General features: G+C 39.5%; 1 protein-coding gene across 7 annotated transcripts in view; it reads left to right on the top strand.

Moving 5' to 3' along the window:
* CEP295 (centrosomal protein 295) overlaps window positions 1-17,496 on the top strand; it is a 53,694-nt gene that overhangs the window by 17,768 nt on the left and 18,430 nt on the right. For 4 of the 7 annotated variants that reach the window (XM_045087188.1, XM_045087184.1, XM_045087186.1 and 1 more), the window contains exons 7-15: window positions 693-833; window positions 2,797-2,980; window positions 3,447-3,614; window positions 6,294-6,515; window positions 10,247-10,339; window positions 10,493-10,596; window positions 12,726-12,863; window positions 13,286-13,383; window positions 13,872-17,373. In XM_045087188.1, coding sequence (XP_044943123.1) covers window positions 693-833; window positions 2,797-2,980; window positions 3,447-3,614; window positions 6,294-6,515; window positions 10,247-10,339; window positions 10,493-10,596; window positions 12,726-12,863; window positions 13,286-13,383; window positions 13,872-17,373 — 4,650 coding nt within the window. The remainder of the gene's footprint in view (window positions 1-692; window positions 834-2,796; window positions 2,981-3,446; window positions 3,615-6,293; window positions 6,516-10,246; window positions 10,340-10,492; window positions 10,597-12,725; window positions 12,864-13,285; window positions 13,384-13,871; window positions 17,374-17,496) is intronic. The other 3 variants (XM_045087185.1, XM_045087191.1, XM_045087187.1) reach the window with 3 other exon arrangements.

Raw genomic sequence — 17,496 nt, 5'->3', positions numbered from 1 at the left:
CTTGCACAGTTTAAACCCATGTTAAGGGTCAACTATGATAGCCTTCATAATCATCATCATTTCATCTAAGAATTTTGACATGTAAAATAACATAAGATGTTTACTTAAGTTACATTTGGAATGCTTACCTGTATTTGAAAGTGAACATTCACGGAGTAATAGTTAATCCAAGTTATGTGCCCTTGTCCCGCTGACTTGCTCTTGTTAGCTTGGTGAGATGATAGCTGACTATACAATCATGTAATCATTGATGATGCACAATTTTTGAGAAGTTAGAAATTATATTCAAGTAGTTGTTTGGTGATTTGGCCTTCCTGAGATTGAAATCAAGCAGCAGATGTTGAATGGAAGGCAAAGACCAATCCCAGTGCTTCCCTCAATGACCTTTGCTGTCTATGGCTTCTTAACTGCTGGCTTTGTGAGTGCTTACAGCACTGTTGTTTTACTGGAATCTCTTAACAAAACAGCGATGGAGAAATGTGTGGATGAAAATAGTGTGATCTGGTTTAAAATGAACCAACTTGCCAAACTTTCACTGACAATTTGATATTTTTCATATATACATGTGCTTGGTAATTGTGGGCCTTTAAAAATACAGTAAGTAGGAAAGCATGACTTTAAGGTCATGTTTTAGTTATCACCTTATTTCACAATTTTTAAAATTGTCTAAAATGTTATTAATTGACTGCTAGCCAGATCCTCATTTGGCTGCTGAAGAAGAAGCTAAAAGATTGGAAGAACGACAAAAACAGGCAGCACGGGAGAGAATGGAACAGTATCAAAAGGCTCATGCGCGGGGATTTCAAGCAATGAAAAAGATCCATTTGGCTCAAGTAAGAATTCTGGCTGGGACCACTGCTGGTAGACAGACGGCCTGATAGACTATATAGCACTAACTGATTAGTGTAAACGGTTTCAAAGTACAGAGGTATGAAGAATGTGAAAGTAACAGTCTTTGACTCCCAACTTTTACCTCCTGTTTCAAATTCAGATTGGGTGAAGCAATTGTCATAGTATATTGCTGTTCTAAAAGTTTTTGTCATGATGAATTTATTAAAAGTTTAATATTTTCATCAGACAGAAATGGCCTGAAAAGAAATTAATTGCTTTTCCCATTTAATGAGTTGCATTTGTGCTCTGCAGATTCTAGGATTCTGTTTATTAACTCGTTACTGCGCAGAGCACTTGTTGGCTTGGCAGAGTATTGATTCAAAGGTAGAGTCATGATCCTGGCTTTCCAGGAGCCTTGAGAAATGTCATAGAGCCATACAATATGTATAATGAAGACTGGCTTATAATTTTAGCTTCACTTCTCTCCTGATTATTCAATTCAGTGAGTGTGTATCCTGAAACAAAGCATAAAAATGATTCATTTTCAAAGTCAGACCATTTCTTCTGTATTTGATTAATGCATTTGGATATTTCAAACACTTGTAAAGAGTGAGTTTTTAAGTATTTCTGTGGGAATTACAGGCCTTAAAGTTCATTGGTGTAATTTTAACTGATTTATACATGACCTCCCTTAAATTTTTTAGATTTTATAAACTGGGAGTAAATTTTGACTAAAATAACTGATTGTCTGAATTATTAGCAATAATTCTCATCGAAGATTTAAACCAATAGGAAAAAGTGTGAAAAGCAATCATAAACTGAATGCATTCTTCTATAAATCATACTCTTTAGTGGTTAAGAAGGTAGACTTCACAGACTAGCTTTTAAGGGCAAAGGCCATGTGGTTGGGCCAGTGAAATTGTAACACACAGAGAAAGCTGCACAGTCATGCTAGGTCACACATAAGTGACCAATTGAATTACAATTTACCCCTATAGTAGACATTTGAACCAGCCTATCATCTTGGTCAGAATTGGCGCCCAAAAGGTGCCCAAAGGGCGGGGTCCATACTTATTTGTAACTAGGGAGACAGTATGCATCCCCCCACTGATCCAGTGTCTCCACCTGGCCTGACCCACCCTTGTATTTTGGCTTTGTTACCTGGGGCTGGTTTCCCTGACTTGTTTTTGAGTAAGTCCTTTGGGGACAGGGGGGTAGGGATAGTTTAAGGGTTAAACAACAAGGTTATTGTTTAATCTGGATGGAAGCTAAATAGGTCCTTACATATCTGGCTAAATCCTCAAATCAGGGGTGAGAGGTCTTCCCTTATCCTTCCTCACTTGTCCTTCACCACCAAAATATAGTTCAATAACCTCACTAAAACACTGTATTTAAACTTTCATATTAGCCAGCTCTTTTGAGGTTAAAGATATCCCCTTTCATCATGGGGATTTGTAAAAGTGTGAAGTGACAAATACTTGGTAGGCCAGCTGCTGTGGATCTTGGTTCTTGCCTGGGCCTGTTACATACATGCTGCTGGCTGCAGGGAGAACTGGAACAAAGTGCATTGCAGGAGCCATGGCAGCTCATAGAGACTGTCCCTTCCCAGCCATCCTGAGAAAGGAGACCTGTACGCAGCAGACAATTTGGAAGATTTGTGGCCTAACTGATACTATCCTTCCATAATACTAACATAGTACTAATTACCTGTGTCTTGATCTCTAGGCTAAGAGTAAGATTGTGTTTCTAGCATCTCACGTGGTATCTGGGTTTCAGTATGAAACATTCAGACATGAACTATTCAGAATGAATAGTTAATGTCTTTTTGTGGCAGAACACAGGAGGGACAGGGAGAGAAGTCCAGTCCCTGTTAGTCACGATTTCTCCACTTTTCCCTTCCCGTTAATGTTATTGACTAAAGTCTGTGACCGAACTGTTGTTGATTAAGTCCCTCTGTTCTTGAAGACTCAGGAGAAACTAATGAAAGAACTCGAACAACTCCAACAAGAGGACCTGGCACGTAGGAGACAGACTGTGGCACAGATGCCACCACAACTCATTGAGCTTCCATACAAACGCAGTGAAATGAAAGAAGACTGGCAGAGAGAGCTGGAATTTGCCTTTGAAGACATGTACAATGCAGACAGGAGTAAGACTCTTCCACATTCCATACGGTTTCATCAGTGCTTCTAAGTATTTGGCGGGGGGGATACATTTATATTTGAACAAAGCAGTTTTTATTTTGGGATAAGTTTTCAGTTTGAAAGACGGCCTCATATTTTAAACTTAGAGTGATAATGGCCTTTAATGGGGCAACTGGGTGGCTCATTTGGATAAGCATCTGCCTTTGGCTCAGGTCTTAATCCCAGGGTCCTGGGATCGAGTTCACACATTGGGCTCCCTGACCAGCAGGGAGCCTGCTTCTCCCTCTGCCTGCCATCCCCCTGCTTGTACTCACTGTCTCTCTCTCTCTTTCTCTCTCCCCCACCCCCAAATAAATGAATAAAATCTTTTTTTAAAAAAAGGGGGGGGAAGAAGTGGCCTTTAAAATTTTATGCTCAAGTTCTTTTTAGTCATTTCAGAATGGAAAGCTCTCTCTCTCTTTCTTTACTGAGAAGTGAAAGGAAACCTGATTTTGCACCTCGAACCGGAACCTTTGCCCACTGTGACTGATCAGATTCAAGATGAAGAACTGGACCTTTCAATGGAACAAGAAAGTTTAGGAGAAACTGAAAATAGTCCAGTTACAGAAGCCGAAACAATATGTTCCAGTGAAGCAGAAGGTAAAACTCCTTTTGAGCTGAACATTACCATATTTCCTAGAAAAAAAATGCTAGTAATTTGCCAACAGGAAATTCTAGTCTAATTATAGTGCATACAAATGACTAATACTAATGGGAGTGGTGGAAGAAGGAAGCCATGTTTCTACATTTTCTTCATTAAAGATCTTCTCTGTATACATATGAGGAAAGTCATTTTGTTCACATATACATATAATCTGAAGACTTTTAGGTTAAGTTAGATGCCCAATTCTGAATTCCTTTGAAGGCTCAGCATTGTTTTAGACTTTGATCAAATCACCAAAGATCCTACTGTATTAATTAGTGCTAAGTACTTCATATACAATGATGAGTAGCACAAACTTCAGTCTATCTTCTAAACTTCACCTCTGTCCCACCATTCTTGGCTGTCCAATAGCTACTTAAAACTCCTGTATGACGATACATTTAAACCTCTCTTGCTTACTGGAATCTTGTCTTCCTCATGTTAGTGAATGATAATATTTAAGCCAGACCAGTGAACATTACCTATAACAACTCCCTCTTTACTTCACGTCTCCTTAGAGATCAAGTTCTCTTTATTTTGATCTCTTTTCTCCCCCCATACCTACAAACACTGCCTTTGTTCAAAACCACTCAAGCTTTCTTAATAAATCTTTATCCAACACTGTGGATAGGTAGCCCTTGGAGGTTCCAGCTTTATGTGGGTCTCCTGTTCGACTCCTCAGGTGAGACTCCTAGTAGACTGTAGGTTCTATCCCTATCTCCTGTGTCTAGACTGCTGTCTAAACAGTGTAAGGTTTGTCAGAAACATCAGAAGATGGGTTCAGGGTTCACATCCTCCAGAATTCCAGTTATACTTTCTTTCTGGCCTCTGAAGAATCATTGATTTCCTCACCAGATCAGCAGTGCCTTTAAGGAAGATACTTTTACTATTTCATCCAGCTTTTTTCAGTTTTTAAGTTGGGACTAATACTCAGATCTCTAGTTTGTCAGAATTGCAATTCTTGCTTTATGTCAAGGGACAGTTACTTTTCAGTTCCTGCTGATCACATTTGGAATTGCTCATTCGATGTTGTCAGCTCTCTTGACTTTTCAGAAGAATCTAGGAATCCCATTGATTTAAAAGATCCTTATTTTTAAATATAGGTTACAAATTTAATTTCTTAAGTATGAGTGAGTCATAGACTAATAATGATTAAAAGAAGCCAGGCAAAAAAGAATACCTGAATATAATACCATTTTTTTTTTTAAGATTTTATTTATTTATTTGACAGAGATCACAAGTAGGCAGAGATGCAGGCAGAGAGAGAGAGAGAGAAGCAGGCTCTGCACTGAGCAGAGAGCCCCATGTGGGGCTCGATCCCAGGACCCTGGGATCATGACCTGGGCCTAAGGCAGAGGCTTTAACCCGCTGAGCCACCCCGGCGCCCCTATAATACCATATTTTTATGAAGTTTAAAAAAAGGTAAACAGACAAAACTAATCTGTTCTTGAGATTAGAACAGTGGTTTAGGGGTGTACTAAGCAGGAAGGGGCATGAGGGAGCCTTCCAGGTGCTGGCAGTGTTCTACATAATGGTCTACATAATGATCTGGATGGTGTCACATAGGTATATGGAAAATTCCTCAAGCTGTACTCTCAGATTTTGTGTACTTTATTGTTTGTAAGTTAAAATTAAGTGTTTGGGGGTTTTTTTTGTTTTTTTTTTTAAGATTTTATTTATTTATTTGAGGGAGAATGAGTGAGAGAGAGCATGAGAGAGGAGAAGGTCAGAGGGAGAAGCAGACTCCCCAAGGAGCTGGGAGCCTGATGCAGGACTCGATCCTGGAAGTCTGGGATCATGACCTGAGCCAAAGGCAGTTGCTCAACCTACTGAGCCACCCAGGCGCCCTAAAATTAAGTGTTTTTTTAAAAAGTTTGTCAGACCAAACTATAGTTTGCCAGTTTTCAACTTTAGGGGACTTCTTAGATTTTATTCCTTGATTAAGCCAGAGAAGTATGTATTTGCAACACAGTTTTGTCTCCTTAGAGAGCTGTTTGTAGTATGCTGAGTTTTGGTATTGTACCATCAACCCACAGGGAAAGATGTTTGGGGAAATAACTGAAGAATTTTGTTTTTAACTGAAAGGGTTCTCTTTATGAAGATAGGTGGGAAAAAAGTTCTCTGGATAGTACAAGAAATAATTTGGGAGAATCTGATAGGCTTTTAAGGTTATAACTAGTAATGTTTTCCTCTGTAGCTTACTCAGAAGTACAGAACCATATTTGAGACCCTTCTCTAGGATAGAGTATAAAACCTTACAGAACATATTTTGAATGCTAATTTCACACAAGTTAATTAGGTGATAAGCATTCTGTCATCATTTAGTAAGCAGAATAAACCTCTCTGTGATAAATTTTTAAGCTTGAAATCGGTGTTGCATGCATATTGTTGAAAGATGGTTGAATTTTGATGCCTTTATTTAAATATAAATTGAAATTTATTTTTGGTTATAAAATTGCCATTGGGGTCAAATATAATTGTATATGTTGTTAAATTATAAATGAAAAATATAAAGAAATACAAAGTTGTGCTTTTATCTTAACTAGTGTTTGTGGCACTTGCTAAGTATAATAGAGTAATTTGCTTGGTATATAATAGGTCCTGAGTAAGTTTTTTTTTTTTTTCTTTTCTTTTAGTTCCCTTGGCAATAAAGACCCACCAGGTCCCTTCAAAAATTCTTTTTAAAAAATTATTAAATAAGATCCGAAGCCAAAAATCTCTCTGGACGATTAAATCCATGTCTGAGGATGAAAGTGAAGTGATTACAGCTCTTAGTGAAACTGAGAGTAAAGCACCAACAGTCGAATCAGGAGGAACTGTTGGCGAGGAGAGGACGTCATCCTCTGGGCAGGAACAAGGTGCTGCTCTCCAAGTGTCTCATTTTATAGCACACAAACCCTTTCTAAGTTGTTTGAAAAGATGCTCATTCCTGAAACATCAAAGAGTAGTGGTCTAAAGGAGGAAAATGCTTAAAGCCCATAGTACTGCTACTTCAAGGCAGTAAATGTTAAAAAACCTTCATAAACCTTCTTCCAGGCACACTTTAATGTAGTTGTAGTACTTATACATGGTTGCCTTTTGAAGAAGATGGGTTTGAACTCACGGGTCCAGTTACGTGTAGGGTATTTTTGCATAAAAATAGTAGATTTTTAGAGGTTGTGACAGTTTAAAAAAACTCACAGAGAACCTGCATAGCCAAAAATCACAGAAAAAATTAAAAAGTTAGGTATTTTAAGAATATAGCATGTGATAAACATAAGATACAAAATATGTGTTAATCAACTGACTTTGTTATTGGTAAGGCCCCCAGCCAACCATAGGCTGTTATAAAGTTTTTGGAGAGTCAGAATTTGAAGTGGGATGTTTGGCTTCTAACTCTGGCATTGTTCAAGGGACACTGTATATATTAATAATAGTCCAGTATAACTGACGAACCAGAATTAACAAATTTGTTATTGTTAAAACATTTAGCCAGTTTCTAATTTTACTTGTTATGTTTTGTGCTATTGTAAACATCCTTTTAGCAGTCTGCCTATATCTTTATTTCCTTAGGAAAAACTCTTAAAAGAATTCCTGAATCAAGGGATTCTTGAACATGTTAACAGCTTTTGAATATAGTGTATTGTGTGTTTATTTCACATTGCCACCAGAAATTGGGTTTCTTGTCACTCGTAAAGGTTTTTTTGCTGTTAAATAAATATCCAGAAGTTACAAAGGTCAAGCAAGAACATTATCTGGGGGGCTCCTGGGTGGCTCAGTGGGTTAAAGCCTCTGCTTTCAGCTCAGGTCATGATCCCAGGGTCCTGGGATCAAGTCCTGCACCGGGCTCTCTGCTCAGCAGGGAGCCTCCTTCCCCTTCTCTCTCTGCCTGCTTCTCTGCCTACTTGTGACCTCTCTCTCTCTCTCTGTGTCAAGTAAATAAAAAAAATCTTTAAAAATTTTTTAAAAATAACATTATCTGGAGTTACAGACTAACAAATGCGTCGTGGTAACATTCTCTTCATTTTTTTGTTTGTTTGTTTTTTTTCCAAGAGTTTTGTCTTTTGTCTTTTTTTTTTTTTTTAATGCGATTGGATTTGTATGGAAGTATTTTGCTACCAGGCTTCTGAAAGAAGTGACTTACAGTCTGTCTAGATTTTGGACTTTATCCTAAGTACAACAGGAAACCTGGAACTAATTTCTTCACTTGACCTCTTGACACAATCCTCTCAGTTTTCCTACCTTACTGGTTCCTCCTTTGTGATTTCTTTTGCTGCCTTTCTCACCTCTACAACCACTAGTCATTGCTCCCAGAACTTGTTTCTTAGGTCCTTTCACACTCACTAGTTGAATGCTAATGCCACGACTTTACATTATCATCTTTATTCTCATGACATCTGAGTGTCTTTCTAGCCTTGACCTCTCCTTTGAACCCCACTCACTTATTTAAATGTCTTTTTGACACCTTACCTTGTAATCACATCTTATACTTTTCCAAAAGTGAGCTCTTAATATCCCTTCCTTTCCTCCCCTTGCTTTTCCCACATATACTTCCTCATTTCAGTACGTGGCAGTAAAATTCTTACTCAAGTCAAAAAGCTTGGCATTCTGATTCCCCTTTTTTATATCCTACATCCAAATCATTGTACATCATGTTAATCTCACCCTCAAAACCTATCTACAGTCCAACCAGTTCTCACCACCTACCATCCTAGTTTAAGCTATGTTTCTTGTCCAGTATAGACTCTTGGCAGTAGCCTCCTAACTGGTCTGTCTGCAGATTTTGCACCTCCCTGCTACGATCTAGCCCCAGAATCATCCTGTTAAAACACAGATCACAAGTCTCTCCACAGGGGGAAGCCCTCCAACCACTACCCAGTTCATTCAGTTAAAACCAAAGTGCTTACAGTGGCATTAAAGGTTTGTATGATCTGCCTGCATATAAACTCTCCCACCATTGCTTTTACCCTCACTTTCTCTAACTTCATTTTCTACAACACCTCCCTTCCAGACTATTCACCATAGGCACTGGCTTCCTGGCTAGTTCTCAGGCACACCAAACATGACTAACGTAGTCTTTGCAAATTGCTAGTCTTTTTGAATGGATTGCTTTTGTTTATTTCTGTGCCTCACTGTCACTTCCTTCAGCTACTTGGTGAGACATGGCTTTCTCAGCAAGGCCTTCTCTGTTTACTCTGTATAAAATGGCAAGTTTCTACACTCCTTCTCCCATACCCTTCACTTCCTGTCACCTTTACCCTGCTTTTTCTCCATAGCTCTTACCTTCACTCCTTCCATATTTCTTACCAGCATCTTCAGGACCATAAATGTACTTTCTTGGCTTATTTGCTTCTTGACCCTTTCTTCACCCAATTTGTCCTCCAGTTCCATTGAAGGTAGGAACTGGGTTTTCTTCATTGCTGTATTCCCAAGGCAAGACCAGTGCCTTGTACATAGAAGATGCCTAATAGTTTTTGCTGTATTGAGTAACTTAAAAGAAGAGTGGTTTGGAAGTCAAGTATAGATACGATATTTAAAGCCACCGGCATAGGGGAATGCTTTTAGGAGAAAGAATTTGGTGAGAAGAGGGCTTCTGAGACCATCTGAGGGACTCCAGTGTTTAGGAGATGACTAAAGAAGGAGCAGACAGCAAAGGTGGTAAAAAAAGAGTGGCCAACAAAGTAGGAGAGAGTATGGTTTCAGAATTCAGTAAAAGGAGGCTCTTTGATTTTCATTCCATTACTAGGTTATTTTTTTTTTCAAAGACCCTGTACAAGTTGGCTTCTCCAGCATCATTTTGCTTCATTCATTCTCCCCTTGTCTGACTACATCTCATATTCATTCCCATACCTCCCACCTTCTTTACCTGATTGCTCCTTCCTTACCTTTCAGATGTCTGCCTTAATGTCATTTCCTAAGACAAATCTCACCTGAGCCCCTAGCCTACTTCAGATTATCCTGTAATACTCTACTCTACTACGTAATCCTTTCTTTCTCTGATAACAGCACTTATCAGTTACTAGTTTTGTAATTTTTTCTTAGAATGATTATTTAATGTTTGTTTCCCCACTTGCCCTGTCAAACCTCTTTAGGCCTTTTTGAAATTTACCACTGTACCGCTGCCTGCAGCACATAAGTAGGAGCTGCAGGAGTGAGTGAGTGAGTGCTCGGTGCAGAGTTCCGGATAACCCTGGTACGGTCCAAGAAACTGCTTTAACTTTCCTTCTCTGTTCTGATTTCAGCAACAGTAAAAATCCTATCTAAAAATGGCAGGGATACATTGACATTCCTTAAGCTTTTCTTTTTAAACTTAGGTGCCTTGCTTATTCTATTCTTTGCTTTTCCCTGGAGTTTGAAACTGTCAGTAAGGCTTTATAATCAATTCTTCCTTTTTTCATTTTGGTTTACAATTTTAGTCTCCCACCTGTCTTCTTACATTAGGCTCAAGTTTAATGGATAAAATGTGCAGTCATCTGGAATATGACTGGATCTTAACTGAATATGACAGTTGGACCAAAATTGAATTTTTAATCTGAATGCAGGTTTTTGTTACTTTGTTCAGATTTAAGCTTACAGTGATAATATGTTCCTAATAATGTATCTGCTACAGTTGCTGAAAGTGATACTTTAACAATTGACTCTGGACCACTTACTAGTGAAGAGAAACCACTTTCATTGGATACAGACTCTGAAAAGGAACAAGGTATTTTTTAAATCACATTCTCAAATTAAACTTGGTCAACTTAACATTTTTTTCCTTAGAAAATTACATATGTGATAAATGAATAAAGAGAATTATAGCAGTGTCAGAGTTCTAAATTACTGAAACTAATTTTTGTTTTGGGGGTTCTCTCAGAAATGAAGGAAGCTCAGCCTATCACAGCTGTAGCTCAGAGTTCAATTCTACTTCATCCTCAAGAAGAAGCATCCAGAATTAGAATGGCAGCAAGGCAGAAACAGGTAATCTGAAATTTCTATTTTTGGAGGTTTCTTTCTTCTCCTAGGTTCTATAATTTTGTGTGATCAGTGAAATTTGTCTTACTGTCTGGCTGCTTTTGATACTATTGTCTTGTCTTACTCGTTCAACTGATAGAAGATACTTCATCTTTGCTTATACTACTCATTTTGCTGTTACTGCATTCTGTTTTGTAATACTTTTGTTAAAGACAGAGACGGTCATTTTTGAAAATTCTACTTACTTTGCATCATTTCTGGTGCAGTGCTTTATACATAGTAAGTGTTCAATAAATATTTGTTGAATTCAGCTACTCTTTATAACCTCAAAAGTTTTTTTGAAAAATAATATTTCAGGGCACCTGGGTGGCTCAGTGGGTTAAGCCTCTGCCTTCGGCTCAGGTCATGATCTCAGGGTCCTGGGATTGACTTCCGCATCGGCCTCTCTGCTCGGCAGGGGGCCGGCTTCCTCCTCTGTCTCTCTGCCTACTTGTGATCTCTCTGTGTCAAATAAATAAAATCTTAAAAAAAAAAGAAAAGAAAAATATTTCAGACCAAAATTGTTAATTCATCCTCCTTAACTATAATTTGGTCCCATCTGCTTTAATACAAGATTTTTTTTTAACACAGATTTCCTTGAAAGAGACTAACTGTCACTAAGCTGGTTAGTTTATAGTGATAGTTTTTATGAAAATACAGCTGGAGAGTAAGAATTCTGTAAACCAGTATTTCTTCTCAGATATCTAAGTGTTTTCTAATCAGTGTTCTAAAGCAGTATTGTCCAATAGAGCTTTCTCTGGTTATGTGAATGTTCGATATCTGTGTCCCATTATAGTACCTCCTAGCCACAGGAGCTATTGATTACTTGAAATATGACTAATACAGCTGAGTAATTGCACTTTCAGTTTTATTTAATTTTAATTCATTTAAATTTTAGGAGTCATATGCAGCTAGTGACTATTCTATTGATGGTGTAGTTCTAGAGGTACTACAGAACTGTAAATGGTCTAAGTTCAGTGGCTCTTATGAAGTGAGGGAAAATAGGGAAGAAGCAGACAAGAACTCAGCTGTGGCCACTCTTGCCTGATTAGGAATAAGCAAAATACCAGATTGAGACTTTTTGTTTTTTAAAGATTTTATTTATTTGACAGAGAGAGATCACAAGTAGGCAGAGAGGCAAGCAGAGAGAGAGGAAGGAGGAAGCAGGCTCCCCGCCGAGCAGAGAGCCCGATGCGGGACTCGATCCCAGAATCCTGAGATCATGACCTGAGCCGAAGGCAGAGGCTCAACCCACTGAGCCACCCAGGTGCCCTGAGACATTTTTTATTTTGAAAACAAGATCATTCTTCATTATCTGTAACAGAAGTGTTCCTCTTCATAAAACTTACCATACTTTCCTCATTCTCCTTATTCAGTAAATACTTTTGTTATGTGTATTGTAGGGACTGAAGTAGGTGCTAGATTTAGCACACAGCCAGTTAGACTAGTCCCTGTCCTATGAGGCTTGGAGCTCCTCTGACATGTTCTCATTACTTGGGTGTGTGTGTGTGTGTGTGTGTGTACCACTAGAGTTTATGTGTCAGCCCTCTGCTATGGGCTTACCGTCTGTTTCACACCTCACATTCTGACCCAGAATGTTGCTCAGATGTTATTTGGCCCCCAGATAACTGCACCCCTTTATGGGTATGCCTAGAAGTCAAATTAGTTGTGAGGCCTTGTTATTTAATTTCTTAAGTCCTTTTTCTTACTGAGAACACCGCAAAGTTAAAGATGCGAAAACAGAATTTGGCTGAGCATTGTTTGCTGCTTCTGTGGGGATGGGTCTTGAGTGATGAGCTAGGATTTACTGTGCTCCCACGCGCACCCACAGGAAGTAGGAACAGTTAATGGGTTTATTTTTTCCTTCCCCTTCTGCCTCTTTTTTCCTTTCCAGTCTTTCTCTCCTTTCCCCCTTTCCAGCTTACCCTCTTCTTTCCTCTGGCAGTGGCAATAACAATAACAGATAAAACATTACCACTTTCTTCAAGATTAACTGGTATTCTTGGTGATGAGATCTGTTTCTTTTCAATGTAATTCATATAAACTTTGCTTTTATATGAGTTTTGTTAATAGATACTAGTTTTTTTATTACTTAGATAATGGAAATAGAAGAGCAAAAGCAAAAGCAGTTGGAATTACTTGAACAAATTGAACGACAGAAGTTAAGATTAGAAACTGATTGCTTCAGGGCTCAGCTGGAAGAAGAAAGGAGGAAAAGAACACAACAGATTGGGGTAGGATGCAGGAAATCTCATCCCTACATAGATTGTTGGGGGATAAGAAAATATGAGTAGTCGTAGCATTCAGGAAAGTAGAATGCATTTCTAATTTTTATTTGGTAATTTTTTTTCTTTTAACATTGTATGTATGTGCATATGTAGATAGATATAGATATATGTATATTTTCATCTTTCAGTTTTTAGAAGGTACCAGTATATGTGACCTTGATTTATAAGTAATGTGTATTTTGAGCTCTTGGACATGGTACTCAAGGAGAATGGTGGGTTACTTCATTTCTTAATAACGGAAATGCCAGTCTTTTTTTATGAAAAATAAAGCTATATAAAAGTTACATTGTAGAACTTCAGTGTATATAAAATACTTTAGTACTTGTTTCTGGATTTGCCTTTTAATTAGCAGCTTTGTCTTTTATTAGGTTGGCACTGCTCCAGCACCATGCACTGTAACTTATGATGAAGATAATCATAGGCAGATGATTCATAACTATCAACATCAGCTTTTACAGCAGAACAGGTATTAACTAGGTTACAATTTGTATGTGATATACTGTGTGGCTGCCTCTTCAGGGTTTATTATTTGGTTTATATGAAGATCCAATCAGGATTCCCTTAGAACTACAGTATATAGGTTTCCCAAAGGTCAATATGAATGTTACCCTGTTTTCATCATGATAATGACCATCTCTAAATTGCTCTTGTTAAATTTAATGTGTAGATGAGAATATAGAGCATTTTTTTCATCAAGCAAGAATAATGTTGGGCGCCTGGGTGGCTCAGTGGGGTAAGCCTCTGCCTTCGGCTCAGGTCATGATCCCGGGGTCCTGGGATCGAGTCCCACATCGGGCTTGCTGCTCAGTAGGGGACCTGCTTCTCTCTCTGTCTCTCTTTCTCTGCCTCTCTGCCTACTTGTGCTCTCTCTCTGTCAAATAATAAAATCTTTAAAAAAAAAAAAAAAAAAGAAAGAAAGAAAAAGTAATGTTTGTTTTTTTGTGTTTGTTTTAGGTTTCACAGACAGTCTGTTGAAACAGCCAGGAAACGATTACTTGAATATCAGACTATGTTAAAAGGAAAGTACTCATCTGGGTTAGCCACTTCACTGACATCTGATTCTGTTAAATCAGTACTGCCACAGAATACTGAGAGACCCACTGTTATATCAGAGCATTGGGATCAAGGTCAGAGACCCAAGTTGAGTCCTAACAAATATCTGCCTGTACCATCCATACAGATCTCCAGATCAGAAGAAGATCATTTTCAGATTCCAAGACAAAGTCTCTTTCCACAAAGACAGGTAGAAATAGACATGGTAATCAATTCAGATGTTTTAAAAGCCAAGCAGTCTTTGGAATCAAAGGAACAGCCTAAGCAGTTCTCACGGAGTGAAGTACAACAGAGAGGCTATAAATTGGTTCATAAAGGTTCTCATATACTTTCAAAGCCTTTGTCACATGATAGGCTGCTAATAATACAGGATCCTAAAGAAATAGCTGAAATATCTTGGGCAACAACTTCTCAAACTTTAGATCCCCAGCAGAGGTTCTCAGAGAACAAGGAAAGTATACCCTCCAAGCTAACTAAACGTTCTTCATTCCAGCCAGCGGCAGCTGAGCATGCTTTTAGTTCTCTGCCTGCTACAGTTGAATCTGGAAAAATCCAGGAATCCTTTGTAGCCAGGAACAACAGTACAGTTTCTATAAGTCCTTCTGTAATCAGCCACATGCAGGGTAAGTCTTTGCCAACCTCAGAAAATATCACAGCCCACCTGGGTAATTTGAAGGCTCTCCAAGAACAGTTAGACCTACAGAAGGAGGTTCTTCGGTCAAGACAGGAAGCTCAGGAACGATTGCTTTTGTACAAACAGAAAGAATTGGAAGGACAAACTGGCCTCTCTGTCTCCCTTCCATTAGTATCTCTGGATTCATTCTCTACACTGCCTTCTGCCAGAGCTGAATCGGGGAGCATCCAGGAATCTTCTCCAACCAGGGATGATACTGCAGTTCCCTTAGGCCATTTTGGGGTCCCACAACTTCCGGATAGGTTTTGGAGTTTTTCACAACCTGTCTTATCACAGCCAGATAATTTTAACTTTCTCCAAGAACAGTTTCATATTCAGAGGGACAGCCTTCAGGCTAGGCGAGAAGCCCAAGAGGTGTCATGTGTACATAAACAGAGTGAATTGGGTGGAAGAATATGGTCTGAACAGACTGCGCCCCCTTCTCTCCCTTCGCAGGTAGCTCAGCATACATTTACTTCACTTCCTTCTACTTGCACTGGAAAGATCCAGCTGCAGTATTCATCTGAGAGCGTGAAGGGTCTTCTCTCAAGCCAGTCTGAAAACCAGAAATCTCGGGATGGGTCTTTGAGTTTCCTACAGCAGTTCTTCCCTTTGCATGATAGTTTGCAGTTGCTCCGAGAACAGGTGACTACACAGAGCAATGCCCTTCAGGCCAGGCAGGAAGTCCAGGCAGAATTGCTTCTGCATAGACAGTGGGATTTGGATGAGTCTGGGCAAATGGGTTCTTCACTTCCACCAGCGGCTGCTCCATGTTTAGTTGCTTCACAAGCTTCTGCTAAAACTGAACCTAGAAGAATTGAGAACTTTGATTTATCTGAAAAGGAGAGTGTTATTCCCTCCAGTCATCCGGTAATCCCAGCATCTCAGGATGGGCCTCACAGTTTTCCACAGCATAACCTGCCAAGGCAAGAAAATTTGACAGCACTCCAAGAACAGTCGCATACACACAGGGTAATGCTTGGTGCTGAACAAGAAACTCAGGAATTTGTACACAAACCACATGAATTAGAGAAAACGGTTTCTTCTGAACAGACTAGCACCTCTATATCCCTGTCCTGGGTAGCTGAGTCTGAAAGATGCCAGGAGTTTATGCCAGGCAAGAGTGACAGTGCAGTTCCCTTAAGCTCTTCTACGATCCCGAGGTTTCAGGAAAGATGTCTGGGATTTTTACAGCCTACACTACCTCTGCAAGATAACTTGGAGGAACACCAAGAATGGCTGGACACAGAGAAGGCGGCCCTTCACTTCAGCCAGAAAAGCCAAGGAAAGGTATCTTTGGAACAAACTGACTCCTCATTCGAGCCCCAGGTAGGGCAGCCTTCATTTACTTCGTTACCTTCTGCTGAGTCTGGTACAACCCAGGAGCCTCCTTCAACTGAGAGTGACAGCAAAAGTCTTTCAAGCCATCTTCAGATCCCACAGTTGCAGGATAGGCTTTGGAGGATATCACAGCTTATTCGGCCTCAGCAAGATAATTTGAAGGCGCTCGGGGAAAGGTTAGCTACACAGAGAGAAGCTATCATTCAGTCTAGACAGGAAGCTCAGGAAGAATTACTTCTGCACAAACAGAGTGAGTGGAAGCAAGGAAGATCTCCTGAGCATGTTGGCTCCTCTTCCTTCTCACCCCCTGTTGTACAGCATTCGCTTGCTTCATTACCTCTTAGTGAATCTGGGAGAACCCAAGAACCTTGTTCAACTACGAGTGATAATACAGCTTCCTCAAGACATTCTGAGAAACCGGGTCTGCCTGATAGGCTTTTCGGTTTATCACAGCCTGTTTTACCTGAACAAGATCACTTGATTGCACTTCAGCAAGAACACTTGCATGCACAAAGCAATTCTCTTCCGTGTGGCAAAAAACCCCAGAAGTACTTGGTTTTGCCCAGACAATATGAATTTGAGGAGAAGTTATCTTCTGAGCATTTTGTCCAGCTTCCCCATGGTGATTTGAAAGTACTTCAGGAGCAGTTAGAAATACAAAGAAAAGCCATTCGATCTAGACAGGAAGTCCAAGAAGAATTAATTTTGCAAAGACTAAGTAAATTGGAGAAAAGGGTATCCTCTGAGCAGATTAGCTCTTCATCGGTATCCCAGGTAGCACCACCTGTTGCTGACTCTGAAAGAATCCAAAAGCCTCTTACAACCAAAAGTGACAGTACTGTTGCCTCAAGTCACTCCAAGATCTCAGCATCCCAGGATAGACTTCCGAGTCCATCACCGCCTGTTCTGCCTTCACAGGGTATTTTGGCAGCACGGTTGGGCTTCGAGAGGGAAGTGGTGCATTCTAATGAGAAGGGCCAGGAAGAACTGTTAAACAATCAAACAAAATCGACTGCAAGTGAATCTTGCGAGCATCCTATTCCCTATTTGTTTTTACCCACAGAAAAGAAGCATCCATTTATTCCACTCCCTTTTGCTGAAGTTAAATCTAAAAACCATGATGAATTGTATTCATCTAAGAATGAACAGGCAGCTCTCTCAAGCAATTCCATGACCCCCAGACTTCAAGATAGACTTGTGTGTTTTTCACAACCTGTCTTAACTCTGCAAGATAACCTAGGACTTCAGAAGCAGTTGGATCTACAAAAGAAAGTTCTGCATTATAGCCACAAAGCCCAAGAAGAATTGCTTGTACAGAGACAGACAACACTGCAGCAGCAGGTACAGAAACATCAAGAGACTTTGAGGGATTTCTTTAAATATAGTCAGGTATGTATGAAACTTGAATACCTAGAAATTAAATTGATGGCGGTAACCCTACTCAGACAAGCTAGAAATTTTCTTAAATTTCGGGCCTAAATAAATTCTCAGTTACTGAGAATAAATGGTTTG

This window comes from Mustela putorius, unplaced genomic scaffold, assembly GCF_011764305.1.
Source record: "Mustela putorius furo isolate JIRA1106 unplaced genomic scaffold, ASM1176430v1.1 tig00001069_pilon_pilon_pilon, whole genome shotgun sequence".
Taxonomy (NCBI): Eukaryota; Metazoa; Chordata; class Mammalia; order Carnivora; family Mustelidae; genus Mustela; species Mustela putorius.
The sequence above is the reverse complement of the archived record's forward strand: the minus strand, read 5'-3'. Positions and strand labels throughout refer to the sequence as shown.